Raw genomic sequence first — 26,181 nt, forward strand, 5'->3', positions numbered from 1 at the left:
GTCCGAATGCCCAGTTAATTATTTTATTTTTATTTTATTTTTTTACAATCACTAACACAATTCGTTTGTATGAATAACTGGTAGTTGTACTAAAGTTACCGCTAAAAGGATTTAAAAATTTTTTTAATGTAAAGAAAAAATAATTTTCAAAAGTTATATTTTCGAGTGAATTTGAATTGGTGACTATTATAAAATAAATTTAAATTATTGATCAAATTTCTTAAAGGTAGTTTTTTTAAGGGGGACCCTTAAAAAAATCCACTGCATGGAATGTTTTGATGTTTTAAGGACATATTTGTGGATATATATTGAATACAAGATTAAATTTTTGGACCAAAAATTCAAAATTCAGCGAGTTATTCACAATCTCCCAAGACTCCAAAAAAAAGTACCCCTGCTGCAATGATACCGAGCTTCGCAGTACCGGAAATAAAAAAAAACCAAAAAGTTTTTTAAACTAGAAGGTATTTGCTGTACCATGACCCTCGGGCTAAGAAAAAAAATTAAATTTAACAAAAAGGCGGAGTTTTTAAAAAAAAATTTTAATTTCGCGCGAAAATTTGATGATTTTTGGCCTGGCAAAATTATATTTTTGATTCGATCGGAAAACTGGAGGTTTGTGGCATGTAGAAACATATAGAAGAAGCTGCAATTCGAATAAAATTGATCGGATGATTTGTCTTCGAGTTATGACCGCAGCAATTTTGAAAAATGTATTTTCGAGAACTGATAAGCTGTTCTTCAGATGGCTGCAACTCAAAAAACTATTTGAGATAAGCACTTTAAATTTTACTGTGTTATTTTTGAAACTCTAGACTATCGAGATATGCAAAAAAAATTGATTTTTTCAAAATTTCACACTAGTGGCCCCCCTCAATGAAGAAAAATTTAATTTCTAAACAAAATTTCACTTCGGAGAAAAATTTAAATTGATTTAATTATAAAATAAACTAAAATTATCAATAAAGTTTCTAAAAGTATTTTTTTTAATGAAACAAAAAATTTATTTGTTGAAAAAATTTTATTTTGGAGTAAATTCCCATGAATGACATAAAATAAATTAATAAATAATTATGGATTTAAATTTATTCCAAAAAAAATTTTCAAAATATTTGAATTTTTTTTTTATTAATAAAAATTAAAAAAAAAAATACTGTTAGGAATTTTTGGTGGGAATTGAAATTTATTTAAAATAAATTATTTTGAGATAAAGTATTACATACATACATGTATATATAGTAAAAGTAATATAATGTAAGTAACGTAAAATAATAAATAAAAAAAAAAAGTAAAAAAAATTAAAGAGTATTGGTACAGACATTAAATTGAGAGAGTGTATATAAAACGTTGGGTGTCTACCTCCTCTTCTCCCATCCCGGCGGCTGACTTATTTTCTTTGATATCGCACACGCTCCTCTCCATCTTCATTTCTCCACTCTGTTGGACAGTAAACCCTGTCAAGACCAACTGAGCAGAGTAGAGCTCTCAGACAGAAGGCTCCAATAGCAAGTAGCAAGTGCCAGTTGCTCAGCAGCATTTGCCTCGATTGGATCAAATCTACACATATTCAAAATTTAAACATTACCGCAATAGGTCATAATCTAAATGATCATTTAAGTTTTTTAATTTTTTAAATTTAAATATATAATTAGTTAAATTTGTGAAATTTATCATTCAAAATAATAATGCAATGAAAATATTGTAGAGGGAGTTTTTCTCCCTGTGATAATGAAAATTTCAAAAGGATTTAATTCAAAGGATTACACGCGTAATAATGATCGTTAAAAAATCACACAACGATCTTCAGTGTCAAAGAGTTAAAAATATATTTCAGTGAACATGATTGTGATAAATTTATATATATTTTTTTTTATTTAAAATATATAGTGCGTAATATTTAAATAAAATATTTTTATAATTTATTAAATTTAAAAAAAAAAAAATTATAAACTCCAAGAGGAACTCGTTAATTTCAAAAATGATTTTATTTCTTGTGGTTTTATCACTTGCTTTCAAAGATTGTCAAGTAGTAGGAAATACAACAGCGAAGGTAATTAATTTTAATTAATTAATTAATTTATATTTTATTTTATCATGTAGAAAAATAATAATTATTATCATAGTTATTACTAAATTACTTTAGAGCAGTAAATAATTATTTATCAATAAGTTTGAATTATGATGGATTTATTGACTGATTTACTGCTAATAAAATGATGAGTGGTCAATAAATTGTTAGCTGCAAAAATTATATTATAAAAAATTTTAATTATCTAGTAAAAATTTTTACTTCTCTTTCTATTTATATTTAAATTGTACAACAATGGCATTAAGTAAATGTTTGAGTTTAAACTTTAACATCCACTTTTATAAACTATTGTTATTTAATTTTATTATTCTTTTGAGACGTGGAATATTTATTATACTAAAAATATATGAAATAAATAAATAAATGAAAATTTATGAGATTTTTATCTGGTTCATAAATTTTAAAATTTTTTATTTTCATAAATTTTTAAATATGAATCAGCTCAAGAATTTGTAATAATTAATAAATTCTTATAAATTTCATTATCCTGGTTAGCAGACAATTAGTAATTTTCGGATTTTTTCTTCCAACAAATAAATTACAAAAAAAAAAAAAAAACTAAAAATATGCACATGTAGAAAATTTAAAAAACTACAGGTGCAATTTTTTCAAATATTTTTTTTTTTATTATTTATCGTTTAAAAAAAAGTCCAAAACTTATTAGACGTCGGCTAACTTCAGTATCATTAAATTTCAATAATTATTTTTTTGAAATTTTGTTTTTCATATGAAAAAAAAAAATTCAAATTTTCAATTTTAGCAAACGGAAAATTTTTATTTTCCTCTACAAAGTAATTTTTTTTTTTTTTTTTTTTTTTTTTCAAATTATTCTCCCTAATTCAAAGTTCAAAAAAAAAAAAAAAAAGAAAAAAAAATGTTAATTATGATAAAAATAATTAGAGCCATAATTTTGAACTAGAGTTTCAAAAATTTAGTAACAGTAATCTTAATTATAAATTGAATTAAATTATTCTAATTTATTATCATTGGAAACATTTTGATATGATTTTTTTTATGATACTAAAGTAGCCGACGTCTAATTATTTTTGGCTTCTTTAGAAACGATAAATTATAAAAAATAAATATTTCAAAAAATTGCACCATTAATTTTTAAAAAATTCCATTTTCTACATATTACTTTGAAAAGGGGTTTTCCGGTAATCATGTGACAGCAGATTGATGGTACTTTGTTTAATTAGGTCTTGTGCAAGCATCGATAATTTATAAATTTATACATAACATACAAAATAGGCTTAATTTCAAAATTATACAATTGTACTCAAAATTTTTACATTTCATGCTATCGTACACTTTATTTAAAAAAATAATTTTCAAAATTTATATTTTCGAGTGAATTTGAATCGGTGACTATTATAAAATAAATTTAAATTATTGATCAAATTTCTTGAAGGTAGTTTTTTTAAGGGGGACCCTTAAAAAAATCCACTGCATGGAATGTTTTAATGTTTTAAGGATATATTTGTAGATATATAATGAATATAAGATTAAATTTTTGGACCAAAAAATTCAAAATTCAGCGAATTATTCACAATCTCCCAAGGCTCCAAAAAAAGTCCTCCTGCTGCAATGATAGCGAGCTTCGCAGTACCGGAAATCAAAAAAAACAAAAAGTTTTTTAAACTAGAAGGTATTTTTCGTACCATGGCCCTCGGGCTAAGAAAAAAATTTTAATTTAACAAAATGGCGGGGTAATTAAAAAAAATTTCAAATTTCGCGCGTAAATTTGATGATTTTTGGCCTGGCAAACTTACGGACGGTTCTATGCATTTTTGTCCCGGGACAAAATATCAATGATAAAATATTCTTAGACGAAATGTACTTTGGCAGTATTTTTTTTCGTCTTCTCGAACAATATTTTTTGTATAATTTTGAAAAAAATAAGACAATTTTTTTGACACAGTCTTTTATATAGCAATGTGCCATTTTTTCACAAGCTTGGTGCGTGGAATTATAAAACATTCAAACCTATGCTTGAAATTTTTCGTGAGGATGTTTTGTGTAGGGATAAATTCACGTCGGGTATATTTTATCTGGGGATCAAAACGCCTATTACCTAACGGACTCAACAGCAAAGCTATGCTAATGTACCCTTATCTTGGACTACACCTTATTCTAGTACGGACCGCGATAAAACCCGATAGTGGGCTTTTCTATGCACTCTTCTAGTAAAGGGAAACGAATACTATGCAAAATACTTGCATCTTTGCACTAGGTGAGCTGTTGCACTATAAAATTAATGAAATAATAGAAATATGTAAATTTTCAAGCGGCTGCAAATTATTGTAGACCTCAGATCAACTTTTCAAACTCTACAAATTTGTAAGATTTCATGTTATTTTCATTAATTTTTTACCCTTTAGGTGCAAGACTTAAATAGATATCATTTTATAGACAAAGCTAAGGACATAAAATTTAAATTGCCGTGTAACTGAAAATGTAGAAAAAGTTTATTTATGGAAATTTAAAATGTAAGCACTTGGAACTTCGAAAAACAGAGGTGACCGTAAAAATTTTAAAATACAAAAAAAATTATAGTGACCAATGACATAATTAGAAAAAAAATTTTAATTTATAAGCGATTTAGAATCGATTATATCTAAAATCGATTTATTTTTTACTTAACCCACGATTCTCGAAACATCTTTTTCGTAACTCAATCGTGTCAATTATCGTCGTTTCATATTTTAATATGACATTTTTAATATGATGTCTAATTATGCTCCGGATTTTCTTATTAATATTTCTTACTACAGATAATAATTAATTATTAATTTTTATTTAAAAAATCTACAATTTACTCCGTTTAAATATTTATAATAAAAAAATAAAATTTCTATATCATATATAAAATATACTTGATTTTTCATAAATTTATTTACATATTTTAATATCACATCATTTAAATTTATTGTTTGATAAATAAACTTTTTATTATTATTTGTGGCTTCCGTTTTTATAAATCTTAATCAGTGTTATGTAAAAAAAAAAAATATGTAGAATAATGAGTGATATAATAATATAACTTTTAATTGATATAAATAAAAATCTGTTATCGTTAACTTTTTTTTTACAAAAAACTAAAGTATATAATAATCAGACTATAAATTCTAAAAATAAAGTAGATAATTTTTCAACTTGAGATCTTTTGGTTAAAATTTTTTTTTATTTTCATCTATTTTTTACAAGTTGATAATTTTTATCATATGCTCTTGACCATTTGACACAGTTTACATGCTCAAATCAGCCCTTTTTTATACTATTTAAAAATTTTTTCATTGAATAAATAAAAACTTTTTATAATCAATGATACGCTTACATTATAAAGATCTCGTGTAAATTCACGCTTTTTAGACTTTTTTCAACGATATATTTTTTTTTTTAAATTTGAGGAAAAGGTGTTGACTATTCTAAACTTCAAAACATTACACAATATGACGAACTTTTTTTAAACCATTTTGTAACTTCTCAAAATACAATTGAGTTAGAGCGGTGTAAAAAATGGACTCAATTTAACACTGTACGGTGTTAAAATGAAACAACAACGGTGTAGGTGGTGTAGTTTGGCGGTGTTAAAATACCAGTGTTATATCGATGTTAAAAAAAATTTTCACTTATAGAATTTAGAAAAAAAAATGTATTAAATATATAAATTTAATGAATATTATCTGGAGAAAATTTCAATTTTACTTTTCTTATTTAAATAATTATTTATTTAAAAATTACAAAATTTTACGCCCACTATTTCAATCACTAATAATTTAATTAATTATAAAAACACTAATTGACTGTAGTGACCGATTAAGTAAAAATATTCACAAAGTTGAATATTTTAACACCGGTAAAAAATATTTACACCTTTAGCGGTGTTATTTTAACAGCGTTTTCGATGTTGAAATTTAACACCGAATATTTAACACCTATACCGCCTGACTTACCCCATTTTTTTACAGTGTATAAATTGACGTTTTTATTAGACTCTTTTTTTTAAACTTTTTTTTAATTCTATTAAAAGTGATAAATTTTATCATTTTTTTTTCAGTGCAAAATACGATGAGAAAAAGCTGATTTCGAACTATTTCAGAACTTTTTTTTTTCAATCATTGTTTTTTTCCTGGAGTTTTTAGAAGTTTAAAAAACGTTCAAAAAAAGTTTGTCGTTGTGTTACGTTTTGAAGTTTAAAACAGTAAACACTTTTTCAGCAATTTATTTTTTTACGGGATTACTTTTTTCTTTTTTCTTTTTTTTTTTTTTTTTTTTTTTATTTAACTTGACATAACTTTCTATTCCTAGGTTATTAAGCCTCATTGAAAGATTACTTTTCTTATTACAATCGATCAATTACAAAGATGAGATATATCATCGTTCGAACTTAAATGCTACTCATCTAAAGCTGTAATTGAGATGAGAATAAGTTGAGTTCAGTTAGAGGAATAAGAGCATGTATTTATTTAATACTATTGTATACATTCTTCAGAATAATGTATCACTTGAATTTTATTATTACAGATCAAATAATATCAATATTAATTTATGTATATATATATATATATTTTTTTTTTTTTTTTAATTTTATCATTATTTATATATTAATAAATATTTATATGATAATAGATACTAGAATACTAGAAAAAATTGATTCGAAGAATAATCGATAATTTAATTATTCATTAATTGCTTATTTTAAATAAAATTATTTGTTTAAAATTTTCAACAGATATGTAAACGTATTTTTTTGTCATTACAAATCTATTTTTAATTTTTTATATGTATGTATAAAGTATTAATTTATTAATAATCCAGTTAAATATATTAATAATTAATTAATTGATTATCATAATCACTACATATATGACATATGTTATAAAAACAAATTGAGTCCTGAAAAATTATTATTTATATCGGTTTTTAACGAGTAATGTTTTTAGAATTCATTAAATTTTTTTTAATTATGTAATTAAATTTAATTTCTAAAGTACTAAAATTAATAAAAAAAAAATTTATATATATTTTTTTAAATTTTTTACTTCATATATATATAAATATATATATATAGATATATATTTCAATTAAAGAATTTTATTAATGTGACAAATGTCAAATGAAATAATTTTTTATCATGTCAATTACGATCGCATGCAGTTTCCAATTATTATAAATAAAAAAATTTGTCTCTCCCTTAAATAAAAAATAAAAAAAAAAATTATAACATTAAATAATCTGTATTTAATGTCAATAATATCTAATATTATTAAGAGAATAAAGAAAATTTTGTTCCCGGCATATTTGTATGATAGAATTGGTTAATGTTATTAAATTTGGTATCGTTAGAAAGGTTTTGACTTGAATTTGTGCCTTTTCATAGTTTCAACACTTTTTTATTTTCAATCATTGAGAAAAATCGATTTATCTGTATCATTCGAATTACATTTAAATTACGCAAGAAAAAATACGATCGTTATTATTTTCTTTAAATAAATTAATCTTTAATTATTCTGTCACTAAATATGACTGAATGTCACTGAATATATACTATATTATTTATACCGCGTTACTTATTCCAAAATGACAAAGTTTTATATTTCCATTTGGTTTTAGGAAGCTTCTCAAAGCCAAAAAAGTGTGCATAGAAAAAAAAAGGATTCATTGATACAAAAAATCTTTACTCACCTAAAGAAAATTTTTACTTACCCCAAGAATTTTTCGCATTGTGAATTAAAACCAAAAAGTTATTTAGAACTAGAAAAAATTATTTGGTGCAAGGAATCATTTCTTGACCAAAATAATCTTTTCTCGCCCCAAGAAAATTTTTGTATTGAATTTATGATGCATCAAATTTTTTGGTGCAAATAAAATTTTTCGAGGCAAGAAATCGTTTTCTTCTGAGTATTTTATAAAATCAGTAGTGATATTTGGGCAGTCGTAGTGACTATAGGTTACTCGTATCTAATACTAAAATATGCGCGTTATTGGTTAAAAAATGAAATAAATATTTTTTTTCAATTTTCAAAGTATAATTAAATATTTTTTGTCTCGTAATTAAAAAAAAATTAATGTATGTAATTTTGATGAATAACTTTTTTAATCCAAGTTAGATAAATATACAAGATATTAATCTGTATAATTACCATAAAATCAGAAATTAACGCGCATAATGATGATTTGATATAAATTATTATATATATTTATCGCGCATAACATCAATTATTATATCGTAACATTTAATCGCGTACATCGTGTATCGAGTTTCAAGTGTATATATAAAGTTATGTTTAAACATTACGAGGAAGTGACATAAAGCGGTCACTATAAGTGTTTTAATTATCGATTTAACAGATCAATTCTTCCAGGCGCCACAGAATCACGGACGGCAAAAATATATGACGTAGTATGTAGTAGTTAATAACCGGATGTCCTTGCGTTAATATTATTTATAGATTTCATATAAATATATGTGGAAATAGCAGATCATATATCACTGACAATTAAAAGACGAATAATATTTTAATTATGTATTAAAATTTATCAATTTATACAAATTATTTAACCTGTTATCAATTTTTTATGTGCGAAGAGAGAGAGAAAAAAAGTGACAATAAAAAAATTTTTTTAAAAAATAATGTAGAAAAAAATTACCGGAAATGGCCGATTGGATCATGCTTTTTTGTTTGAATATATATTTATAATAATAATGTATATGATATAAATATATATTTTAAGTTACTGTTGGTCTAATATATATATATATTTTTGTATGACCAACTATTTTTTGAAGAACTAATTTATGAAATAGATGAATGATAAAAATATATAATTAATTGATATAAACTACGAAGTGAGAGAAAAGAGGGAAATAAGTAGAGCGATCATAAAGAAGAGTGACGTTTGTGATAACAAATCGATCCACAAAATCAAAAGGAATTACTTTACTTGTAAATAGTCATTATCACTTGCCAAGTGCAAATGATCGATGGCAATGATTAACTCGGCGCCAGTAATATAACGAGCTATATATAAACACATGTTAAGAAATATATATGACAAGAAAAAGTAAGACAACTATTATATTATTCATTTAATATATGAATGAAAAAAATATAAAGTAAAAGATATTTATATACTTATACATGATCTACATTAATCACTTAACAATATATATATATATACTATAAAAAATTTTTGGACTTGGTGTAGTGTAAATGACGGTGTAAAAATTTTAGTGTGAAAATTACACCAAAAATCGTGTTAAATTTAGGCGTTAGTTACAAATTTTTAATGATTGTTTATTGCTCATTAACTAAAATTATAATGAGCAACACTGAATGGTGTAAAAAAAGTAGATTATACCCTGTTAAAATTACATGGGTAGATAATTTACACTGAAAATTTTTTACACCGTTATTTCACTAGTAATTTCTATGTACACGGAGAAAAAATTATAGTAACTGTTCCTAGTACGTTTATGAAATATCATCCCATACCGTTATGGTAATGATAACTTGGGATTATGGGATATAGACCCATACTTTCTGGGAAAGTTTCCATAAGTATGGGTACAATTCCGATCATTATGGTAACAGTTCCCATACCACATGTGAAAAAATCATGGCAATGATTACTTGGGACTATGGGATATAGACCCATACTTTCTGGGAAAAGTTCCCATAAGTATGGGAACAATTCCTATCATTATGGTAATAGTTCCTATACCACATGTGAAAGAATCATGGTAATGATTACCATACTCATAGGAATAGTTCCCATAAGCAAATAGTAACCAACCCTATAACCACATTGTAATGGTTCCTAAGTGTATATGGGAATAAGCCCTATATATTATGGCAACTATTCCCATAATATTATGGTAACGATTACCATAATATTATTGTAACCATTACCATAATTCCATAGGAACTATTCCGATACCATATGGGAATTATACCCATAATTATAGGAATGATTACCATAATATATATGACTGCCGTTCCTATAATCAACATTTGAAAAAAACCGGTTACCATGCAGTATGGGAACCATTCCCATAATATTATGGTAACTATTCCCATAATATTATGGTAACTATTCACATAATATTATGATAACTGCTCCTATAATATTATCGTAACCATTCCCATAATATTATGGTAACCATTCCCATAATATTATGGTAACTATTCCCATAATATTATGGTCACGATTACCATAATATTATAGTAACGATTACCATAATTCCATAGGAACTATTCCGATACCATATGGGAATTATACCCATAATTATAGGAATGATTAACATAATATATATGGGTGCCGTTCCTATAATCAACATTTCAAAAAAAACCGGTTACCATGCATTATGGGAACCATTCCCATAATATATTGTAACTGTTACCATAATTTTCTCTCCGTGTACAGTTAAAAATTTTGTGTTCTTGTTAAAAATTAGTGTTGGAAATTATAACCCGGAACCCGGGTGTCAATATGGGGAATTTTAACATTCAAAATAATTAATTTTACAAAACGTGTCGTCAATTTTCTAAGTATCAGTTACGACTTTTAAAGTTTAAATACTAATTTTTCTTGTATAGACAATGAATTTTCATACTTGTCCTGTAATTATTCACGTTTAAATCATAAATGAAAAATTTACTATTTAGAATGATAGTATTTACTGATCACTTTATCATTATATTACTTTTTCTCAATTTATATAGTTCATTTTTTTTTCCGTATCTGTATAAAAAAATTCAATGGTTAAATATTTAGTGTCAATTATTTGGCACCATAAGATGTAAATTTACCTAAAATTGAATATCTTATCTGACCTCAACAAGTTTTAAACCTGTATTATTGTTTGGCACAAGTATAAGGTGTTAGATTAACGCAAAAAATTAAGTGGACCGTTTGGGACATGCGTTTGTGTTAAACTTAACACAAATTTTTTAACTGTGTAGTAGTATCAACAGTAGTATCACTAGTAGTATCTAAAGATACTATACGGAAAAAAAATAGTAGAAAATTTACAGTTTAAAATATCAGCCTGGTCCCTCTCCTTTGAAACTTAAAAAATCACATTATTTTTGAGGTGTAACAATTATTCAGCACCTATTACAGTTTCAAATAAGACTTTTTTTAGCCTTCAATAGCAATTCATTCATGATAAATTTTTATTCAACTAAAAATATATGAAAAACTATAAAATTTGGTATCTATACATGTCATTACTTTATCAAAAAAATAGTTTCAATTATTACAGTGCAAACTATTGATAAAGATTTTAATACTTGGAAAAATAAAAAAAAAAACTAATATAATTTTCGGTTTTTCGAAGTTTTCCACAAAATTACTTGAGTTAGAAAACGCGGCACATCTCAATGGGTTGATAAATGTCAGCACGTGGCCTCTGACGCATAATGCTGCGTTCCAGTTCTTCAGTATATGACTGAGCTGAGTTGTTGCTGATTCACTGCATAAGACATTTATTGACCAGCTCTGTTGATGTTAATGACGAATGACTAAAATTAAAAGAAATTATTAATAAAAATTTTTAAACCAACCAGAATTTATGAGATATTTCATTTTTTTTTATTAATAAGATTTTTAATTGTAGACAAAAAAATTTAACAAAAAAATGTTTAAAATTTTCACACCACACGTGGACTAAATTTGTACAGTGTGCGCGTCCAACCAATAATAATTTTTAATTTAAAAAAAGTACATTTGAAAATTACACTTTTCACTAAAAATTTTACTTTAAAAATTTTCTTGCCGCCTGATAGATAATTGTCTTCATTTAAGTGGAGCTCTAGTAATTAATTTTTAAAAAATTAAATGCATTTCAGGAAGAATGTCGAAAGAGAATAGCAGAATGTTCAATGTTTGGTGGGTCAAATACACCAGTTTGCGGGAGTGATGGTGTAACTTATCCATCTCAATGTCAAGTTATTTCTCGGCAGTGTGAAGGAGAGTCAATTTTAATAAAACATAAGGGCCCTTGTCCAGGTAATTTCCTAAAACAGTTTTATAATTTACATAAATTAATTATAATATTTATGAGTGTAATTAAAATATTAGGTAAGATATTTACCGAAAATGAAAAAAATAAAAAAAATTACAGAAACACCGGCATGCTTCTCAGCGAGAGTAACAGCCCGACCAACAGACCGACCAGTTTGTCGCCCGGATGGTACTTATGCACCAGTTCAGTGTCACAAGGAAACTGGATATTGTTGGTGTGTTACTCCTCAGGGTCGACCACTTTTGGATACCTCTGTTAAAAATCAAAAACCCAAATGTTCCGAAAGAAGGATGCCTTCAACACTAGATTATTTGGTTACTTCCAGTCGATCTCCCGATGAAATTCAAGATGAGACGGTGACAAGTGAGCAGAGAAGACATTCTCCTAAACATAAACAAAAGAGGCAATTTAATAACAGGCATAGAAATAATTGTGATCGATCTGAAAAAGCTAAATTCAATAGCAATCTCATTGAAAATTTTAAAATTGAATATCGCCGCTCCAACAATTCTAATAATGGTAAATATTTTTTTTTTTATTAATTATTTTAAATAATTTTTAATGGGGTATTTTATTGTTGAATTCAAGTGTAGAGATAATGTTTTTTTTTTTTCAAATCTTTCGAGCCATGATAAGTTGCAAAATATGCCAAGGACAATTTACAAGTTTCAAGGAACAGGTCCTTTATCACTGAGTAGTCTTTCCTTAGAGGTTTGCATGTTACTAGTATTGAAAGCAAACTGATAAAAAAAAAGTTTGAAAAAATAAAAAAAATTGTCGGGCTTCAGTAAGAAGTAAAGGAGATAATTAAAAGGGTTTGAAAAAAGTCAATTCTTAAAGAGGAGTAATTGCCGGTTGTCACGGTGATGTAATTAAAGTGATTATCGTCGGGTTTGATATGCATCTGATTACTGGTTTCTCATTAAAGTCAACATACTTACCACATTTTACATCATTTCAAAATGATAAATACAAATTTTTTATGCTAAAATTTTGACATTGTATAAAATAAAAAAATGCGGGAAAATCAAAAAGTCAAACCTCAATCGGTCATTTAGTTTTTAATCATTACTCGTAGGAAAATTCGATAAACTTAGAATTTTTAATTTGTAATTTAAAGAAAAATTAATTTTAATATGGGAGAGGGGGGTATAGTAGGCCCCTAGGGGCAAAATGGGCCCCCTAAAATACGGAACCCTTGCAAAGTGTTTGAGATTAGGGTTTACTTTTAAATTATCTAAATAAAAGTCGAATAATAAAATAATAATCGAATTTTATTAGATTTCTTAGAAGACCCATTTTTCCCCAAATTTGAATTTTTTATTTTGGCGCATGTTGATTACAAATACAGAGTAGAAGACTCGAAAAATGAAAAGGGGTTAAAAGATCAAACATTAAAAATTTTGGTTTGAGGGCCCATTTTGCCCCAAATTTCAAAACTTTTAATTTTCAACAGACGCAACATATTGAGATCAAAAACATGGTAAGGGGCTAGAAAGAAATGAAACAAGTGAGAAACACTGACCGCATAACCCCTTTTTCTTAAGCGGCCCATTTTGCCCTTTCCCTTACTCAAAAAATTCAAATTAACCGCTCAGATTTTGAGATAATTTTTTTGAAAATGATTTTGAACTGAGCGTAAAAAAAATTGACTGCAAATTGACTCAGTCTAATATATAGAGATCTAGAAATAAATAAATGTGAGTTTAAAATAAAAAAAATAAATAACTTGGTAATTGATTTTCAGGTGATAAAAATGTCGAGCGTATACTTACGTGGAAGTTTATGAGTTTGGATAAAGATGAAGATGGTCATCTGGACCGTACTGAGTATAAAGAATTGAGGAAACTTGCTAAGAAAGCAATAAGACCGAAGAAATGTGCGCGAACTTTTGCTAAAAATTGTGATCTCAATCATGATCTCAAATTGTCTAGACAAGAATGGAGTACTTGCTTAGCTAACGACTTTACACGTAAGTCTGATGCCATATATTATATATAACATATATATTATTATTATTATTATTATTATTATTATTATTATTATTATTACATATTATAAGATGTTTTCTAACACAATTTATTTAATTTAATATTGGAGTGGTACTTGGGTCTATTCATCTTGTACTTCATGTCTCAATTCATTTTTTAAGTTTCATCAATAAAAAATTTTTTATTACAAGAAATAAAAACTATAAACAGAAAATTCTTTTTATAAATTTTCTGTTTAAGCAGAAATAATAGTAAAAAAAAAAATTATACGGAAAACATTATTACAGATGACAGAAAAAAATTTGAGTTCTTAATATTAATATTAACAACCGCGTGATCGCAATTTTGAATTTCCTATTTAAATAACATGGGAAATTTTTTTTTAAAGTTTAGAATTTTATTAGTCATCTGCGAATCAGTGTATCGGAAAAATTAATAAGCGTTTTTGTTGGAAATCGAACGCTCTATAAAAAAGTTCTCTTATTATTTATTGATTTTTGAAAAGTTATTCAATGTCGAAGTGGAATTTATAGTAAATTTTAGTATTATTTGACTTTTTCGGCAAAACTATCAGACTTACCTCGAAATGTTATGAGACCTTTATTGTAGATTATTTCATTTTCAACAACTTACTTTTTACAAATTTTCCTAAATTCCTGAAAGCTCTTTACTTATTTGCATTTAAATATAAAATTATTCCAAGAAATCGTATTCTGGCCGATTTTAATTATTTACTTTTAAATGCAAATAACTTAAGAACTTTAAAAAATTTTGGAAACTTGGTTAAAGATAATTAGTAGGAAACAAAATGATCTACAAAAAAAGTCATGTAATATTTTACGAAAAGTCTGACAGTTTCGCCGGAAAAGTCAAATAATACTAAAATTTACTGTGAATTCCACTTTGACATTGAATAACTTTTCAAAAATCAAATATATCAAAAAATAACAAGAGAACTTTTTTATAGAGCGTTCAATTTCCAACAAAAATGTCTATTAATTTTTCCGATACACTGATTCGCAGATGAGTGAAAAAATTCCAAAGTTTAAAAAAAAATTTTTTCATGGTATTTAAATAGGAAATCAAAAATTGCGATGAGTTTCCGTATAATAAAAAAAAAATAGTCGATTTTTTTAAATCAGTCTAATATATATATGTGTATTTATATATACAAGTTAGAAAGTAATGCAAGAGTAAATGTCTAAATAAACTAAAAAAAAAATAACAACAATTGATATAATGAGTCAGGGAAACGGATAAAAGCAGGATGTTGTTGACAGACAGTTTGAACTCCGGTCACACTTGTAAATCCAACCGGAAGTTTGTGCCCACACGCAGTCACATAGCAAAGAAATTAAGGCAATTGAGGATAAAGAAGTTAACCGTGGTGGTAGCTGAGAAAAGTTTATGTATGATTGCCCGGATTAGTTATGCCATTCGTAAATCTTCCCTTCCCACGTCCGGAACATTATTATCATGTCTGCACTAATATTTTAATACCACATATTTTATTTAGCTTCCTGATAATAGTCATGGTGATGATGATAATTATGATGACGACACTATTAAAAATTTTCATTTAAATTAAAAGCTAATTACTCAAAGTTCTAAGCAAACTAAAATCACTCATAAATATATAAAATATATATATCACTATAAATTTCGAGTCATAAATGTCATAAAATTTTAAATCGCAATGGATTTTATTCCATTTCTATAACTTTTTTTTTTTTTTTTGCATACAATTCAACTAATTTTTAATCATTTCTATTTTAAAGTTGATAATTATTTAAAAAGCCAGAATTTTAATTGAAAATTTTTTTTTTTATGTATAATTAATTTCTAAATTCGATAAATTTCATAGCAAAACTTAAATAAACTCACAATTATCCAAAATTAATTAAGATTTGAAAAAAAAAAAAAAATTAGCATTGAATTTTTTAAATTCAAATTAAAGTCAATATCTTGATTAATCACATATAAGTTTTTAAATTATTGAACAAATTGATATTCATTTAAAATTAGTGAACTTAATTAAATTTCCATGACAATTATCCTTAAAACAGAAAAAATTTTTAACGGTAATATTCATTCTCACTCATTAAAAAAAGTTTGATTAAAACCTATCAAAAAAATCCATATGGGAATCTAACTTAAATTCCTACGGGGGTTCCCACAAGGCGCTTTCGGATGGATTCCCATATGGTTTCCTATAGGAATATTAATCTGTTCTTCTATTAATATACGCGTATCAATAGTCAACCAACATAGAAATCCAAATACCTCAGATTCTATAGAAATTACTTATATAGAAACACAGATTCCTATATGAATTTTCCACAAAGAAATCCATGGATCTAAGTTCCTATATGGGAATCCAGGTATCCACAGTTTCCTATGTCAATTTTAGGTATGAGAATCTAGATACCTGTGATTTCCTACATGGAAATGAGACACCCACAGTTTCCTATGAGGATTTTGCATATGGGAATCTAGATACCCATGGTTTCTTGCCTGAATCCCCATATGGAAATCAGACACCCATAGTTTTCTATGTGGATTTTCCATATGAAAATCCTGATACACATGGATGCCGATATGGGAATCCAGATACCCACAATTTCCTATGTGAATTTCCCACATGGGAATTTACATACCCATGGTTTCCCACATAGATCTTTATATAAATCCATACACTCCTATATTCCTATGGATTCTTACATAAATCCATACTTTCCTATATAGATTCCTATAGGTTCCCATGCAATCCCACATGAATTTTTTTTGATAGGGCAGATACCTATATGAATTTGCCACAGAGAAATCCATATACCCTAATTGTTATGTCAAGTTCCTATACGAGAATCTAGATACCCATAGCTTCCTATGTGAGTTTTCTACATAAAAATCCAGGTACTCCGGATTCTATAAAAATTATTTATATAGAAACCCAGATTCCTATATATATTTTGTACAAAGAAAGCCATATATTTTAGTTCCTATGTCAAATTTCTATATGGGAATCCCAGTACCCAGAATTTCCTATATGAAGTTCCTACATGGGAATCCCACAATTTCCTCTGTGGATTTCCCATAGTTTCCTTCATAAATTCTTGTATAAATCCATACACTTATATTAATTCCTATCTTACGTAAATCCCTACTTTTTTATATGGATTCCTATGGGTTCCCATGAAATCCCACATAAATTCTGATAGGGAAGTTTTAAGGTAAAGTAAATTGACTTACAAAAAAAAAAATCATAGACGGATTGAATAGTTAATTTCTCTGATGCCTCAGCTCGACATTTATAATAACTCGCTAATTAACGTATACATAGATTTATTATCATTTAGTACTTTTGTTCTTGTCACTCAATGGCGCAGAAGGACGGCGTGAGGTCTCTGAAGCCCTGAAGACTCGGGCCTTGGACCAAGGTGAGTCCTTTTGCCATGACCCATTCGATCCCCCAACAGATTATTGTCCACCATCTCTATACTCTGTACTTAATATTTAATTTGCTTGATAGTTTTATACAATTTTAAGTTCTATAATACATATTTTTCTTCATACATATATAGATCTTCATATGTTAGGCTTCAAGCATTTTTTTTTTTTGGGATACTTATAGGACTGTTTATCCTGAAGAAAGCATGTTAATAATTATGGATATGTAATAATTGGCTATTAATGTTTTCTGTCAATAAATACTTCTCACAGTAAACAATATTGTGTTAAAAACAACATAATCTCTGGCGGATCTAAATTACGGCGAAATATCGCAAATTTCCGTAATCTACCACGACGTACGGTATTTTGCGATAAATTACGGCATTTCAAGGTAAATTGCGGTATTTTAGGGTAAAATTTGTGGCAATCCCATAATATTTTACGGTAAAAGTTCGGGAATTTACCACGAGTTTGCGATGAAATTGCGGTATTTCACCGTAAAATACTGCAATTCTTCCGATTGCCGCGTCATACCGTAAATTACCGTAGGTTACCACAAATTGACATCATTTACTGTAATTTGTCGCAAATTGCCGTAGAATGTGGCAAATATTATTATAAACTGGTCACAAAATATTTGTGTTATTTTTTAACACAGACTATTTGTGCTGAATTTAAGCACTAAATTTCTGTTGAAATTTAAAGTAAATTCAGGTGACTCAAGAAGTAAATTCACCCCTTTTAAATATCAGTGACGACACAAAAAAAATTTAACTTTAGATGAGGGTAAAACGGGGTACTTAAGGAAATATTAAGTTTTTGAGGAGACAAATACGCTAAATCTTTTTTTTTTTTTTAATGATGTTCAAAGTAAATAGAAATAATTTTCAGTTCACAGTGAAATGTGTTGATTTAACATGAAATAATCAACACAAAGAATTCAACACAGAAACACAATATTTTTTACTGTGCGCTATCGTTAATATCAATTTATAATAGCATGAATTTTTTTCGTTTTCTGGTAATGGATTTTTAAATTATAATTTTGTAATGAGTAATTACTAATATTATTTTATTACGAAAATTTTTTATTTTTTATTTTTAAATAATTTTTTTTTTTTTTGTTTTTTTTTTTTAAATAGTTTTGAAGGAAAATCCGTCACCAGTTCATACTAGACCGACATTTAATGACGACTCTACTACTAAGGAAGAAAGTGATGGTAAAAAAATTAATAACAATTATATTTAAATAAATTGTTGTATTACTTGTTCATAATTATGAAATTAAAACTTTTATTTTTTGAAACCTTATATATTTGATATTTATTTGTTTATTTTTAACTAAACGTCAATACGAAAAAATAAAAATAAGAAAACGTGAAATTTACTTCAAATTTAATTTCTAGTGAAAATATAAATTTTACAATAAAATTTTTCAAATAAAAATTGTAGGAAATTTAATTTCCTACAAAAAAGGACATTAAACTTATTAACGTATCCTTAATAGTTTTAAAGTTATAGAGAAAATAAATAATCAATTAATTTATAAATAAGATATTGGAATTTATTTTTTTATTTTGAGTTGGAATTGTGTTTAAATAAATAGATATATGTAAAAATATAAACAGACCATTTTTATAGAGAATTTAATTAGCTATTAAATGATTTATATACATTTTTGTCATATCTGTACTAGTTCAGCTGAAATTTTAATTTTTTTACAATAACTTTTAAATGGAATTCGGCGGGAAAAAGTACTAGTGAATAATTTTTAAAATAAATGATTTTTTCAGCTATCGACTGTATCACGGACAGAAAATCAGCATTAGAAGATTCAAAGCACAGCACTCAGTCATTTTATGTACCAGAATGTACTCCAGATGGAAGATATCTCAAAGTTCAATGTTACTCCAGTTATTGTTTCTGCGTGGATCAGGATACTGGGAAACCAATACCTGGAACTTCATCAAAGGAGCCAACACCAAATTGTCATCCAGCACCTCTACCAAACAGGCCGATGAAAGGTAATTTTAAATATATAATTAAAGTATACTTGATAATTATTTATAAAAAAAAACTTAAATTATTTATTAATTAAATGCAGGCTGCCCGGATGCAAAAAAAGAAATATTTCTCCGAGACTTAATAGATCTTATGGACAAAAAAATGAAAGCATCCACTGCAGATTCGGTTGAGGCAACGGACAAATGGCCGGCGTCTAAAGAGGAAAGAATAGCGACTTGGCATTTTGTGATGCTTGATAAAAATAAAAATAAAGTACTTGAAAGAAAAGAATGGAAAAGTTTCCGTACAATGGTTGCCAGTAATCGGCATTTACGAAGATGCGGAAAAAAATTACCTAGATATTGTGACATAAATAATGATCGGAGGATCAGTATGACCGAATGGCTCAGTTGCTTGCATGCCCAACAACCAAATCCAGGTAATTTTTATTTTATTTTAATATTCATGGTCTGTAAAAAGTCGAGAGTCAAAATTCGCTACGTCACTCGGAAGAAAAGAGTTTAAAAAAAATTACTCCGTGGATTTTTTATTAGCGGAGTAATTTCGAAGTGATGTAGATTTTATTTAAATCCGCAATCACTCTGATCCGAAGGTTTGTTATCAAAAGAAACTCACCTTCGGAGTAAATTTCACTTCGAGGCGATTAAATAAATGAAAAATCATCTGCTTCGAATTCACTCTGGATTTAATTCGAAAATTTTTTACAATGTAGATTAGATTGATTAAAAAAAAAAATTGCCCATTTTTTATTCTTGAAGGACACACTTTCAAAAGTTTAGTAGGGTAAAAAAATCGCTTGTTAAAATAGGAGATCCTAATATCAATATTAAGGGGGACCACTAGTGTGACCGCCTTAAAAAAGATGATTTTTGGTAATTTTTTTAAAGAAAACTACTGCATGGAATGTTTTAATGTTTTAAGGATATATTTGTAGATATATAATGAATACAAGATTAAATTTTTGGACCAAAAATTCAAAATTCAGCGAGTTATTCACAATCTCCCAAGACTCCAAAAAAAAGTACCCCTGCTGCAATGACAGCGAGCTTCGCAGTACTGGAAATCAAAAAAACCAAAAAGTTTATAAACTAGAAGGTATTTGCTGTACCGTGACCCTCGGGCTAAGAAAAAAATTTTAATTTAACAAAATGCCGGAGTTTTTAAAAAAAATTTCAAATTTCGCGCAAAAATTTGATGATTTTTGGCCTGGCAAAATTATATTTTTGATTCGATCGGAAAACTGGAGGTTTGTGGCACGTAGAAACATATAGAAGAAGCTGCAATTCGAATCAAATTGATCGGATGATTTGTCTTCGAGTTATGACTGCAGCAATTTTGAAAAATGAATTTTCGAGAACTGATAAGCTGTTCTTCAGATGGCTGCAACTCAAAAAACTATTTGAGATAAGCACTTTAAATTTTACTGTGTTATTTTTGAAACTATAGACTATCGAGATATGCAAAAAAAAATTGATTTTTTAAAAATTTCACACTAGTAGTCCCCCTTAAATTGCAATTTGTTATTTCCCATTGACTCCTCGCCAGGGTCAGACGGTTTTCAAATATTTCCCTACTGAAACTTTTGAGCGTGTCCTTAAATAATAAGACATCTAATGAATCCATGTTATTAATTAATAATTACTAATGAACATTTATAATTTTTCAGTTGAAAGTTCGACAAATACTTCAACTTTAAAGCCCCGGAGACTAGGTCCGAATCCACTTGATCAATTTCTTAATGCGGATGATTAAGTGTCATGTGATACGAATTTTTAATAATTTTTATTGATCTTATGTTAAAAAAAAACTAGTGATTTTAAGGATTACACTATATATAAATATATGATTTTATAAATTAATAAAACTTTTTTATATTAATTTTAATTACTTATATTTTTCTACTTCACTATTTGTAATTTTTTAAATTTTTTAATTATAATTGACTTGCAATTAAATATTTTAAAATGTTTTATTATTTTATAAAATCACTATTTCTCTCTCTAAATATATATAAATATATATGTAAGTTAACATAAAGCGAAGCGATGAGTATTAAAACAGGAATTATATGTTGCTGCGTGCATGAAATGGTGCTAAAAAAAGCGCGGGCTTTTAGAATGAAATTTTAATTGTGTACTAAAAAAAAAATAATAATAATTAAAATTTAATTGTTAAAATTAATTGTCTTTATTGTTATTTACATTAATCCTATTAGTATTAATATTCAATTCCTTAATTTATTTACATGAAGATTTATGTAATTAAAGAGTAAAAATTAATTATCATTGTCAAAAAAATTTAAATTAAAAATTTAATTTTTTCATAATAAATATGAAAATCACCAAGAGTTTGTATAAAAAAAATTTGTTTTTTTATTTAAATTTTCAGTCATTTAAAGTGTACATTGTACACACTCACGCACAATAATTAATGCAAAAAATATGTATTGCTATTGAAATAATACAATAAATATTTGGATAATTAATAAAATTGAAGTTTTTTTCGTCTATACTTCAGTCACATAATAATATTGCTATGAGTAACACAACATCAATAATATGATTTAAAAAACTCGATCTTGGTAACCACTTTCAGTTACACTCGTTGTTGGTCTGGCTGCGCCACCAGGAACTTGATGATGAGGATGACGCATGTGTCCGGGTCTTCGTGGTGGCGCCAAGTATTCAAACATACTTTGAGTATGTTGAGCCAACATTTTACTAAGATCACAAGGCATTGGATCAGTCCAAAAAAAATCGTGATTTAAAGCTGAGTCGGAGTCGTATCTTTTGCTTGGATCGAGAATGAGAAGTTTATCTAATAAATCACAGGCGTACGCATCTTTTACATATGGCTTCAGCCTTTCTTTGACCTTAAATAATAATAAATTATCTTAATTATTCTATTTAATATATTTATACTGGAAAAAAATTGCGGATCGGATGACTGTTTATTCGTTTGAATAAAATCCTCAATCAGGCCGAATTCACTCCCGTTTTTTTACAGTGTAGTTAGTTAATGTAAACCTAAAGATTATTTTAATTACTTTTCTTTTTTGTCCTTTGGGTAAATCCATTTTGTTAAATAAATCAAGACTTTCGACACCTGGCCAAACTTCTGTCGTTATGGAGCCGCATAATTGTGATATCAAAGTGAGTTGTTGTTGTTCGGTATTACCTTGCATTATTGGAGACCTTTAACAAATGATGTTTTAAATTATTAATATTAATAAGTTATTTTATAATTAACATTAATTATATATTTTTTTTTTATCAATATAATCAATTAATTATTTATAAATTATCAGCAGTTCAACGTTCTAATTAGCAAATTGTCTAACTCCATTTCAAAAAATCCTCTATTTATGCGGAAAAAAATTATTGTTTAATATTATTCATTATACTAAATAAAAAAAACTTTTCCCTAATATAAGTACTTCATTTAAACAAATAATTACTCGGTACTATACAATCAAATAATATTCTTAATCACAGTAAATATATACTTCAACCGAGTAATATTTTCTTGATTTAAGAACTTCTAAACTTATTTTAAGAAAATATACTTGGTTAGAGTATATTTTTACTAAGATTAAACAAACATTTACTCGGTACGATACAAACATTTACGTACTTGAAAAAAAGTTTTTTTTTCTCAGTGTACAAGATCATCAAATTAGCTAGTAATACTTAAAAAATTTTCAAAGCACGAAACACGGAGCTCTTTAAATGTCAACTTATTTGTACAATTGACTGATAAGTTGTTCCATGCCCTGATTGCACATACAATAAACGATTTATCATATTTAGCACTAAGACAATTTGGTAATGTTAATATATTTTGTCGTATATCATCTCCGTAGTTTTTGCTCTAAGATATAAATTACATGACGACGTAAAGCCATGTAACCCATATGAATTGTCTTATATATTAAACAACAATAAAATAATTCACGCCTTGTTTTAATGTATGCCATCATAATTTTTTATAATATGGAGTAATGTTCGTATGTAAGGATATTAAAAATGAAACGTACACAGGCATTAATTTTTCTCTGTAACTTTAATTGCTGTTGTGTAGTTATATCACTATAAATCAGTATATGTATAATATTTTTGTCTAGGTTACTCAAATAATATTTTTTCTGACTATTACCACCTGAAAATTGCACAGAATCATCTACGAAAAATATTAAGTTAGACAATGTGCTAATTAGAACATCGATTTGTATTTTTGTATTACATGTTCGATACTGTAACATTTTACCTGAGGACAAAATAACTAAAAAATTTAAATAAAAAATAATTAAAATAATACCTAGTCCACATTTCTGCCATAATGCATCCAGCGCCCCACAAATCAACCGGGGGTCCATAATTTCGATCGCCCAGAAGTAATTCAGGTGGCCTATACCAAAGTGTTACTACGCGATTGGTATATCGGTTTGCTTGTCCAGGTTTACTTACACTGAATGCTCTTGCCAACCCAAAATCAGCGAGTTTTAATATTCCATTTTTTGTAATGAGAACATTCGCTGCTTTCATATCTCTGTGTAAAATCTGAACAATAAAATTTAATTAGTAAAGATGTCTGCTACTTTAAGTGTTGTGAAATTTCATTATTTTGGAATGAAAAAATAAATACCTTATTACTGTGAATATAATACAGCCCATTTAGTAACTGTTGCATTACTTTTTTAATTTCACCTAAACTAAATTTAACATTTACATTTGAGAGGAGGCCAGCAAGATCATGCTCACAGAAATCAAAAACGAGGTAAAATGTGGAACGGTAACGATTATATTGAGTAGCTTTAGTACGACAAATTTCAATAAGATTAACAACGTTTTCATGCTTGAGCAATTGCAATATTCTAATCTCTCTTAAGGCAGTGATTGGAAACTGTAAACAAAAAAAAAAGAAAACAATTAAATACATTAAAAGATATGAGTGTCAATATAGTTGACAATTGTCAGTTTTTTAAATTTTGAAGTAACTAAATGAAATGTAATGAGTGTGAATGTAGCTAATACATGGTGACCACAGAATTTTGAAACTGAAATTTCCTGACTTTTCCAGGTATTCCAGGCAAATAATTTAAAAATTCCCTGACCATGTGTAGTAATATTAAATCATTGGAAGTATTTATTTAATTCAAAATAAAATGGTGTAAGTCACTTCAATAAATAATCAATCATTGTCTTTAAATGAAACTTTATTTTATTATTTGTCAATGTTCATACGTTTTTTTTATTTATTAGATGAATAATTTTTTATTTTTTATTTTAAATCTATGATTTTATATAACTTACTCTACAATAAAATATAAATAAATTTTTCATTTTCACTAGAATAAATTTCATAAATAAGAACGTTTTATAGAATATTAGTAAAATATTAATCAAGTACGCGAATAATAAATATAGTGGAACTTATTAGTTCAATACTTATGTATACTTTTAATGTTTTTGGTTTTTTAACTTGTCAATATGCATGTTAACATCTTCTAGATCCTGATCATTGGTTTCTACTGACTTTTTTTTCGAACAGCTTTTTTAATTCAAACTGCTTCATTTTTTCGCTGTTGGAATCAATTTCTACTAATTTTTTTTCAAAATGACATTACAATCGCATTCGCATCGCGCCACTTTTTGAACAGTTTTGACAAAAAAAAAAATTCATCGGATTTTTTCAGTCAAAAAACAAGAAAGTATAAATTTTTCCAGCTTTGTGACAAAATTCCCTGACTGTTCCAGTATATTTATAATTTCCTGATCTTTCCAGGTTTTCCAGAAATGTGGCGTCCATATGTAAGTAATTTTTTTTTAATTCTATATCTCAGCGACGTTGCTACTACGTTGTCCTTTTTTCAATTAATGCTTTGAATGTTTTTTTTTAATTAATAAAATTTTAATACGGTTATGACAGTTGAGTCATTTTATATTTTTGAAAAGTTAGGAGCACTGTCTGAGAGTACCCTTAATTAATTTATTTATTTAAAATTTATAAACTACCTAATGTCTGCTACAATCAAGCTGATTAAAATATGAGTGTCAATGAACCTGACACTTGTCAATTTTTTAAATTTATAAATTTAAAAAAATATAAATATATTTACCCCTTCTTTTTCATTGTCCATGAGGACTTTTTTCATGGCTACAAATTTCTTATTGTTCTTTTTATCTCTAGCTTTGAATACCTCTCTGATTCATGAAACAAAAAAAAATCTTTATTACAAACATCTAATTGTAATAATAAATTAAATTAATGATAAATTAAAAATATGAAAATAATAATTTTTTAAATTATAACCTTAAAAATATGTTTTTCAAAGCAAATAATTATTTTTACATACCCAAAGGTACCCTGTCCAATTTTGGCGACTTTTTCATATTTTGAAGATTCATCACAATGGGGAAAATCAAACTCTTCAATATATTTTTCTTTTTCTTTAGTATTCATTTGATTTAAAGTTATAATCCTACTTTATTACAGATAAACAATAACACAAACTACCTATACTTTCACCCAGGACCTAAACAATCTACTACACTATAATTAATGCCCACTTCTTGTTCTTAGAGGTTTGAAAT

General features: G+C 26.8%; 2 protein-coding genes across 4 annotated transcripts; one reads left to right on the top strand and one right to left on the bottom strand.

Annotated features, from left to right (window-relative positions):
* The first annotated feature begins 1,453 nt into the window (after nucleotides 1-1,453).
* Nucleotides 1,454-21,788, top strand: LOC103581005 (SPARC-related modular calcium-binding protein 2). Of its 3 annotated transcripts, none has more exons than XM_014439571.2 (9): nucleotides 1,454-2,050; nucleotides 11,947-12,106; nucleotides 12,222-12,641; nucleotides 13,870-14,094; nucleotides 17,500-17,550; nucleotides 18,706-18,783; nucleotides 19,357-19,587; nucleotides 19,668-20,006; nucleotides 21,255-21,788. In XM_014439571.2, exons 1-9 carry the CDS (start codon nucleotides 1,979-1,981, stop codon nucleotides 21,338-21,340), a joined length of 1,662 nt encoding a protein of 553 aa, XP_014295057.1. In that variant the 5' UTR covers nucleotides 1,454-1,978; the 3' UTR covers nucleotides 21,341-21,788. The 3 variants fall into 3 exon arrangements, with proteins under 3 accessions (XP_014295057.1, XP_014295058.1, XP_053595370.1); XM_014439572.2 differs by having other exon boundaries at nucleotides 17,503-17,550; XM_053739395.1 differs by lacking the exon at nucleotides 17,500-17,550 and having other exon boundaries at nucleotides 21,255-21,787.
* A 74-nt stretch (nucleotides 21,789-21,862) lies between these two features.
* Nucleotides 21,863-26,141, bottom strand: LOC103580997 (cyclin-dependent kinase 9). The gene is made up of 6 exons (XM_008562962.2): nucleotides 25,944-26,141; nucleotides 25,707-25,791; nucleotides 24,233-24,490; nucleotides 23,906-24,147; nucleotides 22,635-22,782; nucleotides 21,863-22,460 (listed from the first exon to the last, which is right to left on the bottom strand). The coding sequence occupies exons 1-6, from the start codon at nucleotides 26,048-26,050 to the stop codon at nucleotides 22,152-22,154; spliced, it is 1,149 nt and encodes a 382-aa protein (XP_008561184.1). The 5' UTR covers nucleotides 26,051-26,141; the 3' UTR covers nucleotides 21,863-22,151.
* Between the last annotated feature and the right edge of the window lie 40 nt (nucleotides 26,142-26,181).

The sequence above is a fragment of the Microplitis demolitor genome, chromosome 5 (genome assembly GCF_026212275.2).
Source record: "Microplitis demolitor isolate Queensland-Clemson2020A chromosome 5, iyMicDemo2.1a, whole genome shotgun sequence".
Taxonomy (NCBI): domain Eukaryota; kingdom Metazoa; phylum Arthropoda; class Insecta; order Hymenoptera; family Braconidae; genus Microplitis; species Microplitis demolitor.